This window comes from Meriones unguiculatus, chromosome 19, assembly GCF_030254825.1.
Source record: "Meriones unguiculatus strain TT.TT164.6M chromosome 19, Bangor_MerUng_6.1, whole genome shotgun sequence".
NCBI classification, from domain to species: domain Eukaryota; kingdom Metazoa; phylum Chordata; class Mammalia; order Rodentia; family Muridae; genus Meriones; species Meriones unguiculatus.
In genome coordinates, this window is record NC_083366.1 from 27,585,181 (window position 1) to 27,605,116 (window position 19,936).

Here is a 19,936-nt window from a genome sequence, read left to right on the forward strand (position 1 = left end):
CTGGGCCCATAAGTCTTTTCTGAGACTGATACTACAAACATGGACCATTCAAGAAGAGAACTTAGAACCCCTGCACAGATGTAACCCATGGCAGCTAAGTCTCCAAGTGGGTTCCTAGTAAGGAGAACAGGGGTTGGTTGTCTCTGAAATGAACTCAGTGGCTGACTCTTTGATCACCTCACCCTGAAGGGGGAGCATCCTTACCAGGGCACAGAGGAAGACACTACAGACAGTCCTGAAGAGACCTGATAGGCTAGGGTCAGATGGAAGGGGAGGAGGACCTCCCTATAAATGGACTGGGGGAGGGGCATGGGAGGAGAAGAGAGAGGGAGGGTGGGATTGGAAGGGGTTGAGGGAGGGGGCTACAACTGGGATAAAAAGTGAATAAATTATAATAAATTTAAAAATAAATTTAAAAATCTAAAATAATAATAAATGATAAAACCATAAATAATAAAATAATTTTTAAAAGCTGGGTGTGGCGATGAATCTCTTGTAATCCAGATCCAGGAAGGCAGAGATGGGAAGAGCCCTGGGGATGGCTGACCAGCCAGCCTCGTCTACTTGACAAGCTCCAGGCCAGTGAGAGACCTGTATCAAAACACAAGGTAGAGTGGACAGCACCCAGGGAACTGTAGCCAAGATGTCCTCTTGTCTGCACATGAGCATGCCCATGTGTGCACACAGAGAGGCACTTCTGCACGCTTGAAACTGGGTACTTCCATCAAGGCTGTTCAACTGCTTCTACATTTTTCTGATCATCGGCTCACAACTGAGCATTCAATTTCAACTCTTCCTCAAATTGCCTGAAAGCTTTCACGTAGTAAGAAACTCCAACACTGTAGCTCAGGCAATAAAACTAGAGTCTCTAAAACTCTGATCTTGTTTTTGGATGGAGACATAACATGGTTTGAAGGCAAAAGAAAAGGCGCTATAGCTGGGCTTTTGGCTGCTTTATTGGGTTCTTTTTACTACCTCCATACACCACTCCTATCCCTTCCAATCCCCTAACACTAGGTAAGAGAGAAAGTAGGTTAGAAGGAAAAGTGAGTGTTGATATCATTAGACCACTTCCTGCTCATGAGGGATGTCAAGTTCATTGGGGTGAGTTTGATCTTCATTATCAGGATATCTCCAACCAGCAAACAGGGACAGGAGCAGGAGCAAGCAGGGGTAGCAGCAGCTGCCTCAGCCTCTTGGGAGCTCTAGCATTTTATACCCTGTAAAGAGTCCCCAGAATTCCAAACGTAAACCATCTTAAGCTAGCAAAATCACATCTCTGCTAGAGCCCAAGGCAAATCATAGTCAGCTGCTGAGGACAATCTGAAGCAGAGCCATATCCCACACTTGGGATTAAGACAAAAAACATATTCACATAATATTTCTATGTTTAAAAAATCCTCACTACAAGACAGTAGTGGTAGATTGTTTCCAGGCAGTATTTTTAGGTGTTTAAAGTCCATTATCTTTAGCCAATAAGCTAAAAATTTTTTTAAATATTCCTTCATTTAAAATTCTTTCTCTCTTTTCCTCAGTCTGTGTGTGTGTGTGTGTGTGTGTGTGTGTGTGTGTGTGTGTGTTTTAAAGCTGATTAATAAACATATGAACTGGGTAAAGCTGCAGCCCTTTGAAGTTCCTACGGACTTTCAAATATATGTACTTGATGGCAAGGCTCAAACTCCTTTCTTACCTTGTTGACCCTGTATTTAAAAGTTCACGGTTTTCTATTTACACTAAGTGATATTTTTAAAAGGGTTGCTGCGTTGTGAACATTGGAGAAGGAAGGGGTAACATTCTGAACAGCTCTGCCTAGAGATGGAAGGGTATTCACATCACAATATGCAAAGCAGCTTTGTGTCACTGTGCTAAAAACCCAAGATCATCAAATTAGAAGCAGGAAGGTTGATATGGGCTCACAGTTTTAGAGGTTCTAGTCTATAACTCCTTGATCCAGGTGCTTTTGGAACTGTAGTGAGGTAGCACATCAAAGCAACTGCATATGATAGCCAAAGAGACAGGGGGAAATGTGGTCACTAAATCCCCTTTGTAGACACATCCTCGGTGTTTAACCTTTCCCCTAGACCCTACTTCTAAACATTCCACCACCTCCCTATAGAACCAAGCCATCAACACATGACTCTGTAGGAATAATGAACATCTAACCTGTAGCACACAGAGCAGAAAAATGCCCTGCTGGTTTTTTTCCCAACATCTTTACAATGAAGATTACAACCGTGACTTAGCTTTAGAGTTATCCTGGTGAAAGTCAGCTACAGGAGCAAGCCAAGAAGACAAGGTCGTTAGAGAGAGAGAAGAGGAGAAAGTGAAACTATGGTGCTGAGCTGCTGGAGGGCAGGACAGTCTCACACCAGTGCACACCTACATTATTCAGCCAGTAATCACTGAAAAGTATTTTTAACTGACCAAGCAGATTTGGACCAAATGCAAGTCACACAGCTCTGTCAAGAAAGAACACGTTGTATTAGGAAGTTGATGGAGAGAGCATAAGTCAGAAGAAGAAGAACTGAGAGCCTGAGCAAAATTTTCCCTCTGAACTGTTTTGAATACAGCCTGTATTCATCTACTGAAAAACAGAAAGCAAGAGTGGAGCACAAAAAAAAAAAAAAAAATGGGAATATCAAGTGGCTGCTTATGGACACAGAAAGCACTGCCACTTAAAATGTTTCCTCTGTGAATTATGTATGAGCTGTGGCTTTGTGCTCTCATTATTTCTGGGTTTAGCACCAATGAGGAGACCTTGTCACTTATCTCCGAGGCAGGAAAGAAAAGACTTCTCATCGATCAGACCAGGTGTCGCAGAGCTGCTCCTTTGATACAAAAGAATGAGTTACTAATGGGGCGAAGAGCACGCTCAGCCCAATCCAAACAGGGAGATAAATAGATTCTTCAATCTATTAATTGCAAAGGGTTCGTTGTCATTCTACTTCTTTCTTAGAGGTAGGATGAGGACATTGAATGCATTCACTGAATAAAAAATTACCATATTTATATCCAGTGAAACCCTTCATAATGTTGATGATTGGAAACATAACTAATGACATCCCCATACGCCTCTCTCTCCCCGTATGTGTGTGTCCATGTGGATGTGTCCAAGCATGCATATAGGAACACATGCATGTATGTGCCTGTACATGTTTACCTGGAGGACAGAGGTTGACCTCAGGTGTCTTCTTCAGTTGCTCTCCACCTTGTTTATTTGTTTTGTTTTGTTTTTTAATATAAGAATGAGCCTGAAGTTCACCAAATCAGATAAGCTGACTATCCAGTGAGCTCAGGAATCCTCCTATACCTATCTTCTCAGTACTGGCCCTATAGATAAAAGCTATCATGCTCAGCTTTTTACATGGATACTGGGAGATTGAATTCTGATCCTCATGCGTGCACAGCAAGGACTTTACTGACTGAGCCATCTGTCCAGTCCTTGCCTCAAATTTTTAAAGATGCCAGGTACTGCCTCAAACATTGTGCATTTTAAAGTTGTATCAGCATGTCTGACTGTAAGAGCTGAGGATGTTGATCGGCAGTGTATTGAACAAATTCATTTTTATTAGTGTCCTATAACTGCCAAACTGAATAGCATTGGTCCATGCCTGTGATAATTTCAGCGTCTGCCTAAAGTTCCCTCAGCCCATCCTAAGACTACTGTAGATATCCTGGCCAGCGCAGAGCAGAAAAATGAATACTTCCTGTATGATCCTGTCGTCTACAAGTTTATCACTAACTGTCTCAGTCAGCAAGGAGGAATTTTGTTTCAGCCTCTATAGCAGAAACAACAGAAGAGGGAACCAGGTTGTTCTAGTTTCATTTCTGTTGCAAAGATTAATATTCTTGAGAAAGGGAAGGAAGGTTTGTTTGGCTTGTAATTCCAAGTTACAGTTCATTATTCAGAGTAAGTCACAAAAGGAACTCAAAAAGCTAGTCATACCATGTTCACAGTTAAAAGCAGAGGGGATCAGCTTCCTTGCTTGTTTGCTTTCAGCTAGCTTTCTAATACTGTTCAGGACCCCTGCCTCAGAACTGCCCACAAATGGCCAGTCTTCCTACATCAATCAACAATCAAAACAATCCCCCACAGATATACCCCCCCCCGCCAACCTGATCTGGATAATTCCTTAGTATGACTCTCTTCCTAAGTGAGCCTAGGTTGTACCAAGGAAACAGTTTAAACTAAGCAGCAAATAAATGTTTGATAAACCAACAGGTAGTGTATCAACGTATTTATTCACAGCTCATTGAACCTTAAATTTCTTAGGTTTGGTGTTGTTGTTTTGGGTTTTTGTTTGTTTGATTGTTTTGTTTTGTTTTGTTTTATTTCGTTTGTACAGTACTGAGAAATAACTCAGTCATTCTCTGTGGTGGGAAGAGTTCTGGAAATTCCTATAGCAGTGAGAAAGACTGTTGGGGCTCCTCTGTTCTCAGTCCTATTAAAGCATTAAAAATGGGGGCAGGGTGTCAGCCACATTGTTTTCATGCAGACAAAGTCAAGTCTAATGGTTGAAATATGAACATGTTTATCTATTTGCACACTTCTCAAATCAGATTTCACCTCACCCTTCCTTCTGAGGTGGTGTTAGCATGTATACTGGTTCATTTTTATTATCGTTTTGACACAACCTAGAGTCACTGGGAAGAGAAAACCTCAACTGAAATTGTCTCTATCAAATTAGTCTGTTGCCATGCCTGTGAGGAACTGTCTTCACTGGTGATTCAGGAGGAACTAGCAGCTGTGGATGGCACCATCCCTAGGCAGGTGGTCTCAGACTAGATAAGAAAGATAGCTGAGAATGAGCCAGAGAGTAAGCCACTTAGCAGCATTTCTCCACAGTTCTTGCCTCCACTCCCACCTCAAGTTTCTGATCAACTGCCCTCTACAATGGATTGTGACCTGAAAGTATAAACTGAAAAGAAGGAAAAAAAAAAAAAAAAAACTTTTCCTCTCCAAGTTTGCTTTTGGCCAGTTTGTTTTATCACAACAACAGAAAGCAAAGCAAATTAGAACAGCATGTTTGACTCGCTGTAAATCAAGAGATATGTATGAAGCATTCTCTTGTGGACCAGTACATCCCTAGCCAGGGTTGTGATCCTCAGCTCCTTCTACAAGATCACGGAAATGTGATTAGCTGTGGTGGCACCCAGGTTCACCTCCAACCTCACTCACTTCTAGAATATCAAGTTTGGGACAGTTTAGTTTTCTCTCAAGTAGCAATGTTTACTACACAGCTGATATCTTGTTCTCATCCCAGTAAACTGGCCTCTTTGGAGTTACAGTGAGGATGGATACAGGGCCTGACTTGATCCCACTGGGTCAACAAGTAACAATAGCTTCAGCATTGTGTCCAGACTGTAAGTACTCTAGGTACCTTTTTCCAAGCTGTGCTTTACCTGGACTGACCAGTGTGTGTGAGCCTAGGCCGTGCAGAGGTCAACACATGCAGCTCAGTGGCTGTCATCCACGCAACAGAATGATTACCTCCTAGCATGGCACCTGAGACCATCATATTACATGTGAACCTCAAGCCGTGGGCATTTTAGAAGGAAAACATATGTGCCACTGGAACAGAAGAAGCAGTGGGGAATTAGTAGTGCACATTTTAACCCCAGCACTAGGAGGCAAAGGCAGGCAAGTCTCTTGAGTTCGAGGCCAGCCTAGTCTACAGAGAGAGAGTTCCAGGACAGCCAGGGCTACACAGAGAAACCCTGTCTTTAAAAAAAAAAAATAGAATAAGCATTCTTACCATCCTCAAATCCAAATACTGATTCAAATTTGGCTCCCTTAAGATTTAAGAGCAACTGGACTGGCTCACTTTGCCTACCAGGATTCCCGCCAAACAAGCCAGTATTCTTACCAATGACAGTCTCACCTGATCAAAAGAGAGAGTCAAGCATATCCTCTGGAAGCATCTTTTTTTTAATTTCCATTTTATTTTCTTTTTGAGACAGTTTCATGTAGCCCAGGCTGCCCTTAGCTCTCTGTGTAGCCAAGGATAACCTTATACTTCTGATGCACCTGCCTCCCTCTCTCAAGCGCTGGAATAACAGGTATGTGCTGCTGTGCCAGTCTATGTGGAGCCAGGGCTTGAGCACAGGGTTTCCTGCCAGCACTCTGCTAACAGAGCTTCATCTTCAACCCATATTTCTCTCTCTCTCAAAAATGGCAATGAGGGCCGGGTGGTGGTGGCCCACACCTTTAATCCCAGCACCCGGGAGGCAGAAGGAGGAGGGCAGATCTCTGTGAGTTCAAGGCCAGTCTGGTCTACAAAAGCAAGTCCAAGACAGCTAGGGCTCTGTTACACACAGAAACCCCGTCTTGAAAAACCGAAACAAACAAACAAAAAAAAGGTGATGAGTTTGTGATTACAGAATTTTTTTCTCAACAAGTGATGTGCTGAAGGATGTTATCAGATATGTAATTACCTTAGTTACTCTAACAAGTGCTATTCTGATGTTTGGAAAGCTGGGCTTAGTGGCTTAGTCACAAAGTCGGCATCAGCATTTAAGCTCTTCAGCCTCTGAAATATGAGTACTGATATAAATGATCACCATGGTATCTGGGAAGACTGTGAGAGCCAGAGCCTGAGTTTTCTCTCACGTAGCAATGTTTACTACACAGCTGATATCTTGTTCTCATCCCAGTAAACTGGCCTCTTTGGAGTTACAGTGAGGATGGATACAGGGCCTGACTTGATCCCACTGGGTCAACAAGTAACAATAGCTTCAGCATTGTGTCCAGACTGTAAGTACTCTAGGTATCTCTGTAGGTATCCCTGAATCACTTGGGATCCTTCTGTGTGCAAATCTCAATGTGAGATAATCTGCTCCTCTAAGTTACTCATTTCTTTTCTCAAATTGCTTACCCAGTCCAATGAAAAGAATGCTTTCTTTTCTTCCTTCCTTCCTTCCTTCCTTCCTTCCTTCCTTCCTTCCTTCCTTCTTTCCTTCCTTCGTGTGTGTGTGTGTGTGTGTGTGTGTGTGTGTGTGTGTGTGCGCTTGGGTTTTTGTATGTTTGTTTTTATTTTTATTTTTGAGGGGACAGCAGCTCTCTATTTTCTCTATTCCCACACTCTCAGGCATCAACAGGTCTGCTATATCCATCATCATAATTCCTTCTCTCCTACCATGCCGGCCTCCTTCCCTGGCCTCTGAATGTGTGCTGATAACACAGGGTTCAGGACCTGAAAACATGGGATAAGTTGTATATCCTCAGTTTCTGGAGAAATTCGATACATGTCGTGTGGATAGATGAATGAAAATAGATAAAAATGTGCTCTTAATACCGTCAATAATTCTCACTGAAATTTCACTTAACCTATACCCCAGTGCCAACTCATATTTACTTTTAAGATACTCTTGAATTGCCTGCCTTTCAGCTTCTCCAAACACTCTTGTCCCTGAATGAAGAACACATGGTTTGTTATATAAGCAATAACAAAATTTTTAGTGTTGTTCTAACTATGGGAGTCAGAGAAATAGATAGAAAAAAATAAATATAATTATATGGAAATAGATAAATATAATTATATGGGAATTAAACATGTCACAATAGCTAAAAATTACAGCATTTAAATTTTTTAACTTTTTCTTTAAATTAATTTTTTTCACACAAGGCAGTGGAGTTCATTGATTTTAATATAGTTAAATTTACTTAGCCAGTGTCTCAAGAAAGTGAGAAATAAAGTTATCTATGGTCTGGAGCCTCATGGAATCATCCTATTTGCACTTTATTGTCTGGTGTACATTTCAAATGTATTGTCTGAAATTCACAAAACACTGACATGTAACTTACTGGACATTCTAAGCAATATTTAAAGAGTCAGAGCACAGAGAACATTGACAGCTCTCAGTTTTTATAGATGACCAGAAGTGGGCATGCTGGTGGAAGAAAGACCTCCCCACTAGAAGCAAAGCTTTCTCCCAGTTCTAGCCCAGTTATTCCTCTAGACCAGGAATGCCCAAGGCATGCATTTTTACATCCACCTGATTTTGAACTAATTGGAGAAAAGTTCAGACTGTGGAAACTGAAATTTTAGAAGAGTCAAGAATTTATTACAGAAAAAGGTTGAAAATAAATTAGATGTTAGTCAAATAATGACCAGCGGTGATGTTCTCTACAAAACCTCCGAATGCAAAGCTCCAAGAGATTGGGCACTCTTACATGTGAAACCACAGTAGTAAAATGGAGTTCTGTGCATGATCACTAGGGTTGATCACTAGTGAAGGTTTCCCAATGCCAAGAGCCAACATTGCTCAAGAGCCTTCATCAGTGGACATGTGCAAACCTTATTCCAGAGCCATGTCACTCCATGGACACGATACTGGAAAATTAAATCAGAATATATCATGTCCCACACCCTTGGGCAGTCTATGTATATTAAAAAATCTTTTCTATCTATATCTAATTTCTGTAATTTAGAGGCTTATTTATTTGACACATATTGATATTATTTTACTCTTGGTGTTTTGTCCTTTAGAAAACGGGTGATGTTTTATTCCACAATCAGATATGGTGTTAATGAAACTTCTATCCAAAAACTTGAAATAAGAATTATTTAATTCAAATCAAGTGAATAAAGGTACACTCCCAGAGACTGCCTAGGGCTGGGTAACAGTGTACCAAAGAAATGTCCTCTTGAGCTACTGTAGCAAAATACCGCTTCCTGGGAAGTCTATAAACAACAGAATCTCAGTTCTTGTGGTACTATAGGCCAGGAAGTTCAATAGCAAGGACACTGTGATTGCTTGCAAGTTTTGTAAATTATAAATAAAACAACTGTGAAGATTCACATCTAAATCTTAATCCATTTGGCACCTGTCCTGGAGCATGGTGAAACATGAAGACACTGAGTTAGTTTTCAAAGGACTCCTCAGTTTTGAGGTACTGTCGACTGAGTACTCTTTACCCTCGTGCCTTGAAGTGTTGTCCTTACCCTGTGCCACATTCTCTTGTGTGTTTGGTTGACCTCTGTTCCTCTCTTCTCACACGCATCTGCTCCACTGCCATTTATAACCAGCTTCTGTCACCAGCATGCTGCTATCCGGTTTTGTCTCCCTGCATCAATCCTTTGACCCAGTATTGTCTGGGTTTCCCTGTGGGTTCCATTTCCTGGCTTAAATAAAGAATAATTAAAGTACATTTTAAGTCAGTGTCTTTGTCCAAAATAAAGCAGTCTTGCTGTTTCTGTTAAGAATCACAACCTTATAATCAACTGAGAGAGAAAAAACCATGGGGCTTAATCTTCCTTAATCTAAGAATATGCAATTATCTTTCTGTGTATTCTACTGTTGTTGGTGGCCCTAAGTAGAGGACTTTTGTTTTTACATTTTTAGGTAGTACCATGGCGCACCTGTAGATTTCAGAGGACAGTTTGCAGGAGTCAGTTCTCTTTTTCTACCATGTGAGGTCAGAGGATCAAACTCAGGTGGTCAGGCTTGGCAGAGAAGCCCTTACCTGCGTGATCCTTCTCTCCAGCTCCTTTAGGGGGTTAAGCTTCAGTCCTCACAGTCCATTGTCCTTACCCTTTTGCCTCATTTGTGGCTCTTACAAACAGAGTTGTTTCCATTTTATCGTTTCCCTCTAGTGGTTATGTGTATATATGTAAATTATTGATTTGGGTGTGTGAGCGCTGTTCCTTCTCATTCTATTGAACTCTCTTTCTCTTCCAGTAGTATTTCAACTGGACTGTCTTGGGGTGCCACATGTGCAGTCATGGTGTATTCAGACGGCGCTTGTATTGCCTGCTCCTTTCAATCATTGCACCTCTAATTTCTTTCTCTTGTGCTGAGTAGTAGTTTCAACAGATACCAAATAATGGAACTGTACTGGCATTTTCCTGAAGGCAGCAAAAATGCCTCCAAGGCCTTCCCATTAAGCTATGTGTTTTATCAAATGCTGGCTCTGAGTTTGTGACCATAATCATCTTTCTGTGCTGCATTCTAAATAAAGTCCATTTTCATATTTTATCTAAATCTGTGGTTTTGTCAGATGCTATATCCATAATCATGGTTGTCTTTTTGTATTGTGTTTTTAAATACAATCTATTTTCACATTTCTGGAATAAATCTACCTTGTAGTAATAAGCTGTATTGTATGTTTGGTAAGTAGTAGTTTACTTAGAAATTTTTTAATTTCTTATTTTTATTTTATGTTTTTTGCCATTTTGCCTGCATGTGTATCCATGTGGAAGTGTCAGAATTCCTGGAGCTTGAGTTACAGACATTGGTGCTGCCGTGTGGGTGCTGGGAATTGAACCTAGGTCCTCTGGAAAAGCAACCAGTACTCTAAACCTCTGAGCCACCTCTCCAGCCCATTAGAATTTTTTAAGACTATCTCTAACTCTGGTATCCTTTCTTGTGTAGTCTATAGAAAGGGTGTTTTTTCAACATGGTAATTTCTAAAACAATTTGGGGTTTTTATCTTAATTTCATGTGCTTCAGAACATTGTATATATCTTTTAAGTCATCTATCTGATATTTTAAAGGTCAGAGGGTTCAACAAACCTTAGATGGGTCTTGGGGAAGTAGGATCTTTGCTCATTTCTCTGTTGTCTTTATAGAAATCAGCATCTTTCTGTTTTCTATGGTTCTTTCTCATAGTGTTCTACTGGATATTACTTTTACTCAAGTTTAGTTTGTGCCTTTCCTAGATTTATTTATTTCATTAAATCCATGTAAGTGTTTTTGTTACGTGTATGTCTCTGTGCCTTACATGTGCCTGATGCCCTAAGAGGTCAAAGAAGGGCATCAGATTCCCTAAACTGGAGTTACAAGGTGAGCTGCCATGTGGGTGCTAGAAACTGAACCTGGATCCTCTGAGAAAGCAACAGATGCTCTTAACAGCTGAGCCATCTCTCCAGCCCTAAATTTGGGCCATTTTAAGAGAAAATGGGTTGACCAAAAATCATGTGTCAACTGATGGTTCCACAGTGGTTTGCATTTTATAGATTATCTCAACATTGTCTGAGGGAGATGCTACCCGCATCACACCCAAGCTCCTCCAGAGTTCTTGCCTCTTGAATTGTTGCTCCATTGCTATGTCTTCTGATGAATACCTTGGCCAAAGGAAGCCAGTGCTCTTCGAATACCCATAGCTGATGTCTGACAAAGAGTACAAAACCTCACACCCTTGCCTGGTGGTAAGACAACCATGTCCTGTTCTTCATATTTCAGAGTTTTCCATCAGGTCAGCCTCAGACTACAGCAAAATCTTTCTCTCACCTCATTGGCTTCTGGCCCATCCTGATTTACTATAAATTATTTTCTAGAATCTCTAACTCAGCCTCTGCTTCTGGATATCCTTACCTAAGACACATTGTTCGTGTCGATGTTTATAAAAGCATCATTTATGGCGATTATGGACACGTTGGGGGCCCACTGGACTTGGAGGCCCCTTTGAAATGGGCCATTCACTCCACACCCTAGGAATCAAGGATTAAAAAGCTGGGAACCAACGTATCACAAAGAGAATGGAACTCCTTCTCAGGCAATAATGTGTGGCTTCTGTTTACTTGAAGACTCATTTTTGCTTCAACATCAGCAGGATCTTCATCTGATGACAAGTGGGGAGTACTGCGTCTTACAGAACTGAAGATGCCTCTGGGGTTATTCTACACTTCTATTCTAGAACCATAGGATCAGAGATGTAAGAAAACTTGCTTATTTAAAGGCTTCAGCACAGCTTGCGTTTCTAGAAATTTATTGCTTGTATTTCTTACATTGAACTTTATTTTTTCAATTCCTAAGGGAAGAGTGCCATCAAGTCACTCTCTGTGGTATTTGAAGAGAGAAATAATGACAAAAATATCTTCTATTCTCCCCAAATTGAGACTGCCAGCCTTGGAAGTGGCTGATCCTAATGAGAATTTTTAGATTTTTTTTCATTTTTATTATGTAATTCTTGAGCATTCCATTTTCACTTCTTCCTCTTTTTATTTTTTATTATTATTAATTATACTTTATTCACTTTGTATCCCCCCATAAGCCCCTCCCTCCTCCCCTCCTGGTCCCACACTCCCTCCCCCTTCTTCACGCATGCCCCTCCCCAAGTCCACTGATAGGGGAGGTCCTCCTCTCCTTCCTTCTGATCTTAGTCTATCAGATCTCATCAGGAGTGGCTGCATTGTCATCTTCTGTGGCCTGGTAAGGCTGCTCTCCCCTCAGGGGGAGGTGATCAAAGAGCAGGCCAATCAGATTATGTCAGAGGCAGTCCCTCTTCCCATTACTATGGAACCCACTTGGACACTGAACTGCCATGGGCTACATCTGTTCAGGGGTTCTAGGTTATCTCCATGAATAGTCCTTGGTTGGAGTATGAGTCTCTGGGAAGTTCCCTGTGTTCAAATTTTCCAGAATTTGAACACTTCTTCCTCTTTTATTTGTTCAATCCTTTTGTCTTACTTCCTGTCATCCTCTCTCTGAGTTCTGCTTTCTATCCATTCTCTGGCATTTACCAAATCCCCAATGCACAATATCTGGATTCCTGCCTATTACCTCAACCTTCTCCCTTTGCTCATCCTTGATGAGCTGCACTGAACTCAGTCAGGGACAACAATGTCACTGTCCCAATCAAAAAGTTCATTAACAACCCCATTGTCAAGTGTGTAAAATCTAGCGTCTATCTGAAGAGTAGCATTCAAAACCATCTGTCATTAATTTCCACTTGAGCCTAACACCTATCATTTGGAACACAAATCCCCCACTGGTACAAAAATAAACATTTCATTGGTACACACACACACGCACACTCACCCACGGGAGTGGGGAGAATATGATTCTGTGTGTGAGAAAAGAGTGTGTGTCTCAAACATGCGCGAGCACACCCACACACACAATCTTATTTGACAGACCCTCTGTGTGTATCCTATCTCCCTAAATACACGCTGAAGTGTAGGACCGTGTCTTAAGTGCCTTATGTCTCCAGTATTACATACATACAGCTTGGTACTGGCACATTGTGGGTGAGATTAATGAAAAGTGAATCAGCAAATAATGCATTTCTTGAGCCACATAATTGTACTAAGTATGGCAGAGCCTGGAGTCAGGCAGCGTTAAGAATTAATGAGGGGCAAAGGGAAAGAAGCTTTTTTTTTTTTTTTTACAGCTCTAATTTCCACAAACTCAAAAGAAGCCAGGGCCTTGGGAACCACAGTGCCTACTCTGAAAGAGTAGAGTACATGTGTGCCCGCCACCTGAATGCTGAAGCACTTTAAGGAAGAGTTAGAAATGTTAGTTTGCATCACTTGAAATACCTGCTTTAATGAAGCTAGAATCTGAAAATGCTTTCTCCATCAAGAAGGTGCCCTCATTAACTGGTCCTCAACAGTCCAGGGATCCTGTTAACTCTTTCAATTAGAAAAATGGCTCCCAGGCACCCTGGGAGAGGTGACTGGCTGGCTTATGCTGCTCCCTGCTGACAAATGACTATCAGCTCCACCTCTAGGACCCACAACCAGGAGGCAGCCCATCTAGGGAATGACTAAACTGACAGGCTCCCTGGACCCAAGGAAAGCCCCACCAGAGTGCTGCTATTTTCGCAATCCCTGCAAGAAGAAAGCATAAGGGGTTTGCTCTTGTTCTACACTTGCTTTTCTCAAAGCAGAGTAGCTGCTGCCTTGAGAACTAAACAAGTCCTCAAAAGATCACCAAGAAACTAAATCCCACTGCAGGGGCAGGAGACAGTAGGAACACAGCATGTCCTGGACACCTGAGTCCTTTTGAGAAATGGAAGTCACCAGAAGCCAAGAGGGCAACAAAAGTAGGAGGAAGTGCGCTGTGGAAGGCTTTTCTAAGGAGGAAAGGGGTAGACCGGTTGTGGAGCTGTCCCAGAGAGAAGGCAGCTCGGTTCAGGTGCTGTGGAGGTTATAGCTTGGTAGAGTGGACTGACCCTCTGCTAACTGCAGCCAGTGCATACACACATTTCATTTGCCTCCTTCCCCTTACCCCATCCCTCAGGCTTCCCTCTAATCCTTCACAGCTACATATCCTTTCTGTTCCTCCCTATATCTGGCCCCTGTTTTGTCCCATAAAGAAAGAGCCAAGCTGGGGGTTAGGGAGAGGAAGTAGAGACAGAGGTCACTCAAGACTTCAGAGTTTAGTCCTCAGTGACCAAGTCTTGAGTTAGAACAAGTCTGTAGTGAGTACTTTACAAGGCTCTCAGCACTGTTTGCACTTGGAGAAGTAAATCTTATTAAAAATGGAAGGTCTGCTCCACCGGGGGCCCCAATTTCCATACCGTCTCGTTAAAGAAATGGTTCATACATAAATTTATCAAAGAGCTTAACAGAGCCCAGTAAAAATCTGAGACTAAGCCAGCACTCCGCACCGACCACATGCCACACGGAATCCAGAGCTCAGCAAACAGCAGTGTGCTCATACACAGAGCAGGGCTGCTGAGCATCCCAGTCCCATCCCCTTGACTTTCAGCTACAGGACCTTGAAAATTGGATTTGTATTGGACTCTCCAACAGGGACTGACACAATCTCCCTAATTACACAGACTCCTAGGGAGCCCCTTCTTAGAGGATTTCATGGAAATTCTGACTTCTATTCTCAAGGAATTCACCATCAAAGTGAAGAGAATATGTATATCCACACTTGTATCCACAGGGCCAGGAAAAGGAATTATCTTTGATTCATAGTTTTTTGGGGTCTCCTCAGACAGCAGTCGGTGGTCCTTATAGTAATTTAAAGGCCTTAAGTTTAGAATTTATTTTCAGTGATTCCAGAGAACCATTTTTTGTTGACAAAGTTCCTTTGGCTATTGAGCAAATAAGCATTGTCTTGTGAAAAATAAGTCATAAAATTTCCAGTGCTTTTTTTTTAATGTTAGTATGGTCAACTCCTAAAGGTTGATCTAATAGGGTTGGGGGGTAAAAATTTGGAGATGACCAAGTGAAGCAAGGAATAGAGTACCCTTCATTTTATAGGTCAGGAACTGGTTATTGAAGGAGGTTTGTATCTATGGATCTGTGTGTGTGTGTGTGTGTGTGTGTGTGTGTGTGTGTGTGTGTGTGTGTGATAGGACAACCTCAGGCATCAGTCCTAACCTTCCATCCTGTTTGAAATGGGGTCTCTTGTTTGCCACAGCAGTTTAGCTGTCCTACAAACTCCCAGGACTTCTCTGTCCTCACTTTCCTGTTCACTGTAGGAGTGCTGGGGTACAAGAACACCCAACTTTACAAGGGTTCTAGGGATTCAAACTCAGGTCCTTACATTTGCACCACAATTAGTGTGCCCACTAAGCCATCTCTATGACACCTCAAGCAGATTTCTTTAGCCATTCAGTAACTGTGGCCTCCAAACTCTCTGTTCTCACCACGTATTGAGAGTATCTAAGTAACGATCATGATAACTTAAGGTATCCTACAAATTGCCTCTGGCAATCCTGATGGAGCTGTTATTCTCTCGACTGGTCACAGGCAGAAGCTCACTTTCATAGTTCTATAAATCATTCCATAAAAAATATATGCTCCTCGGGTTTTATAAGCCCCAAAGATCAGCAGTTGTATGACCCCTAAATAGACCAGGAAGGAGTGAAATAACTTGGGGCTGCTCCTTTAGTACTCTATGCAAACCTCACAAAACTTGAAAGAGATTCGCTAGATGAGAGCAGAAGGAAGTACTGCTGCCTGCTTCCTCCCATCTATCCCGAAGCTCCTGGAAGAGGAAGGAACTTAGAATTTCCAGTGTAGTGTGAATCTCCCCTCAGTTCTGTTGTTATTATCAATCTGTGACATTATTCTTAGGTCTGAGATTCAGGAAACACGGATTTTATTTAGATACCTAATATATATATATATGTGTGTGTGTGTGTATGTATATATGTATGTATAGTATAAAATAAAAGCAGAAGTGTCTAGAGAGACAAAGGACGCTGACGGGAGAGGTGGCAATGAGAAGAGTGAGGTAGAGGATATGAGGAAATGTATCCAATGTACAATACATGCTTTATTAAAATGCCTTTGTTATGAGCCAGATGACAAAGAGTAGAAGCATGAAATGCTATCTTCTGGGCATGGCACGGCCATTGCACCAATGAACTTATAGCTACTGCAATTGCTGCAAGAGAGTGGCCCCAACAATATCCCATCATAGGTAGGGGAGGGACTCAAGTGAGCTGGACCCTCTCTGGGGGATATTGGCAGTATGTGGCTGTTGGGGCTGAGAATTCATTGTCTTCAGTGGTGTACTCACCACCCATGCTCCAGTGGATATCCATCCAGTCACAATTGAACTCAGTGGGTCAGAAAATAAACCAAAAACCAAACAAAAAGACATGAAAGTGGGACAGTAGAAATTCATCAGAAAAAAGCGAGGCTTATGAGGGTGAAAAGGGGATTAGAAAGGGTAAAGATATGGTTTAATGTGATTGGGATTAGTACGAATATATGTATAAAACTGTCAAACATTTTAAATGTTCTTATATATTACAGCACCATGTACAGTGAACAGATAGAAAGAGAAGAGACATTTAAAGATTCGAGACAAGCGTATAGACGTGTGCCCCTAAATCACAACCTCCGGAATGAGATTGGAGCAAGCCCAGATCCTATGCAATGGCCATGGTCATAGCTCAAAGCTCCTTATCAAGGCTGTTGTCAGTTGTGGTAGACTCAGAGTGGCACTGGTCTTTCTGCCCACACTGGTCATTCTCTGATGATAATTTCCAGCCCTAAATAGGTAACCTTCAAGAGGGGGTGCTCCTTCAAACGCCACTACACCAGCTCCAGCCCCAACCTGTGAAATGTGATTATAGAGGGGACATGTTCTGAACTTGACCCTGTATAATGTCACAAGCCTTCATACTTCTGTGCCCTAAGAGGCCTAAGCATCAACCCCATAACCATGTTGCATTTTTTTTGCCTTGCTCTTGAGGCACAAGATGTAGGTAAGCCACACACTGCACTTTGTTATAGCATCAGAGTAGAACTCTACTGACGTATAAGACATCAAAAGGCAGGTGTCCCCACGATGATCAAGTGTGCTAGGTAAAACAAAGGTCTTAGCGAGGGAAGCACATTTTGGATAGAAGGTGAAGGAATAAGGTTATCTGATTCCACTACTTGCATGGATCTTGAAAGCTGAAAAAAATAATAGCCAACATTCATATACCTTAAGCCTACACAAGTGTCTCCCCTCCCCAATATCCTGGTATCTTTTCTCATTATTGTGGCAAAATATCTGACAAGAAGCAACACAAGAAAGGACTGGTTTATTGTGGCTTACAGTTCCAAAGGCTATACAGTTCCATGGTCTGTCATGGCAGCAAGAGATGCCTTGTCATGTTGCACCCATGGTCAGGAAGCAGAGAGTGAATAGGAAGTGGGGCCAGCTATGAAATGTCACTGCCTGTCCCTGGTGACCCACTTCCTCCATTGAGGCTCTACATCTTAAATGTTTGTTCCACAGCCTTCCCAAGCAGCACTGCTACCCAGGGTGAGCTTTCAAACACGGTGAGGCTTTTGTGCGGAAGGACAATGTTGTTGCGAACAATTTAAAGGAAAGAATTATTTATTTTTTACCATGGTTTCAGAGATATCAGTCCATTGTTTCCAGAATGGCATGTTAGGATAGAGAAACTTGCATCCTAATGGGCTGGGAAGCAGAAACAAGGGGACTATTCATACTCTCCTTGCTTTCTTCTTTACCCGCTTTTGTTCCATGACAGTGCCCAGCTCAAAGGATGGTGCACTGCATCCAGAATAAAATGTCCCTATTAGTTGGTCATCTCTGGAATCAGCTTCATAACTATATCCTGAGCCTTGTCTAACAATTCTCCTAAATTATTTTAAATATAGTCAAGTTAACAATGAAGATTAATTATTGCATTAGCGTGGATGTCAACCAGTGTTTACCAAGGCTGGTGTCTACAGGAAGGTTGAAAAGTCCCTTGCAGTAGGGTCCTTGAAGCCTAAGTTGTTCTGATCACCCTCTGTGTCCCCTAGGCTTGGACACCAAACAAGCGCAGGTCATCGTTCTGTCCTCTGGGACCAAGTGTATCAGCGGTGACCACCTCAGTGACCAAGGGCTGGTTGTCAACGACTGCCATGCTGAGATAGTGGCCAGGCGGGCATTTCTTCACTTCCTCTACACTCAGCTGGAGCTGCACTTGAGGTAAAGGGGCCCCTGGCATGGGCTGGACTGACACACCTTAGCTAGTGAGGAGCCAGGTAACCAGGCAATGGAGAAAAGACCCACAGCCAGCTCAGAAAATGTCATTCACCTGTCTTGGCAGTAAGTGACTATGTACCACATACTATCTATTTTTTATTCAGATTTGGAACACCCTTTGAGTACCACACAGACACTGAAATGTTAAATTACCAGATGTCTGCATTACTCTCAACATCTGATTCCAAGAAACATCTGCTTACCTACAGGTGCTTACCTACAGGTTACACACACCACCATCACACAGTTGCGCACAGGCATGAACATACAGAAATAGCACTTGCCATGACTCATTCCATTTAGTTGTTTTCCAGTTAAAACATTCATACAGCTACTACAACATCCCTCAAATAACTATTTTCTTTAGGAAACTCAAATGTCAACAAGAGCACCAGGGACAGTCATCCTCCGATCTTCCATACATTCAATAAGCTATTTATACAGCCATCTACACAAATTATAAATCTCAGTGGGAAGGCATGCCAGTACAGTTCTAAGGCCACCTACTGATCACTGAGGTTTTCTTGCAAAAAGCAACTGCTCGAGAAGGGAGACACCAGAGAAAGACACAGCACAGTGTGGGGGGGGCAGGTGGGAAGAAGGAAAGAAAAAGAGATGAAAGAAGAGAGGGGGTGAAGAGGGAAGGAGGAAGAAAAAGAGGAAACAATGGCTTTGCTATCTCTTGGGAAACAGGAGTCATTGCTCTCTGGAACTGTAATTCCATTGATTGACTTGAAAGGGTGTTTGGTACAATGTGAGATGGTTTGGATCAATGTGCTTGCTCTCTGGTAAAACTTTCATTTCAGCCATGGAAAGGTGCCAGGTTGACATTAACACCTCTGCTCAATTCTGACAAAATTGTGTCCACTTCAAGGAGGGCTCACAGTTCAGTTATTTCTACAAAGGAAAGGGGGGCCCTCTGCTCCCTGGTCAGTTTGGTTTTGAAAATTTCTCAGCCGACATAGTTTCTTAGCTATGTTAGGGTTCTTCTTGTCTAGCTAGGACCATCTCTCAGGTACCAGGCTCATAAATGGGCTCTCACTTTATCTGTTGTCTCCAGTCCTCATCTCCAAGCCAGGCCATTTCCATTATGCAAACCAAAGGCAATGACTCATACAAAATACATAGTGGCCATATTGCTATAGATGCTTAACACTCTGTAGGCTTTGTCCCACAAAGTTCAGTCTCACTGTCATGGTGGCCTCAGTTCTTCCCACGTGCCCACATTGCCAAATATATTCCATTCTTTAGACTTCTAGATTTCAAATCAGGAAATGTGGCTAAACTCAATATTGACAGGCTTCAAGATCTCACCTCTTTCCTGGTCACACACACATTTTATGTATATGTCTACATGTGTGTGCATGTGTGTGTTTGTATGTATATATGTATGCATGTGGGGGTCAGATAACAACCTCAGATGTCACTCCTCAGAAGCCATTTATCTTGTTTGTTTTGAGATAGGGCTTCTCACTGACCTGAAGCTTGCCAAATAAGGTAGGCTGATTGGCCAGGAAGGCATGGGAGCCAGCCCTGTTTCTCTGCCTCCCTGGTAATGGGATCAATAGGACATGTCAGCAAGCCTGGATATTATTTAGCATAGGTTCTAGGGAACAAACTTGGATCTCTCATGTTTGCCAACCAAGCTATCTCCCAAGAGGTACTAAAAAATGTGCTCCCGTGCTAAAATTTCTGATGTTGTCATGGCAGCCATTAGGAAAAAGCAGGCTGTAACATGGGCTGGAATCTCTAG

The 19,936-nt window shown here is 42.2% G+C and overlaps 1 protein-coding gene across 3 annotated transcripts in view; it reads left to right on the top strand.

Annotated features, from left to right (window-relative positions):
* Adarb2 (adenosine deaminase RNA specific B2 (inactive)) overlaps nt 1-19,936 on the top strand; it is a 554,151-nt gene that overhangs the window by 476,551 nt on the left and 57,664 nt on the right. For all 3 annotated transcript variants that reach the window (XM_060373126.1, XM_060373124.1, XM_060373125.1), the window contains one exon: nt 17,958-18,126. In XM_060373126.1, coding sequence (XP_060229109.1) covers nt 17,958-18,126 — 169 coding nt within the window. The remainder of the gene's footprint in view (nt 1-17,957; nt 18,127-19,936) is intronic.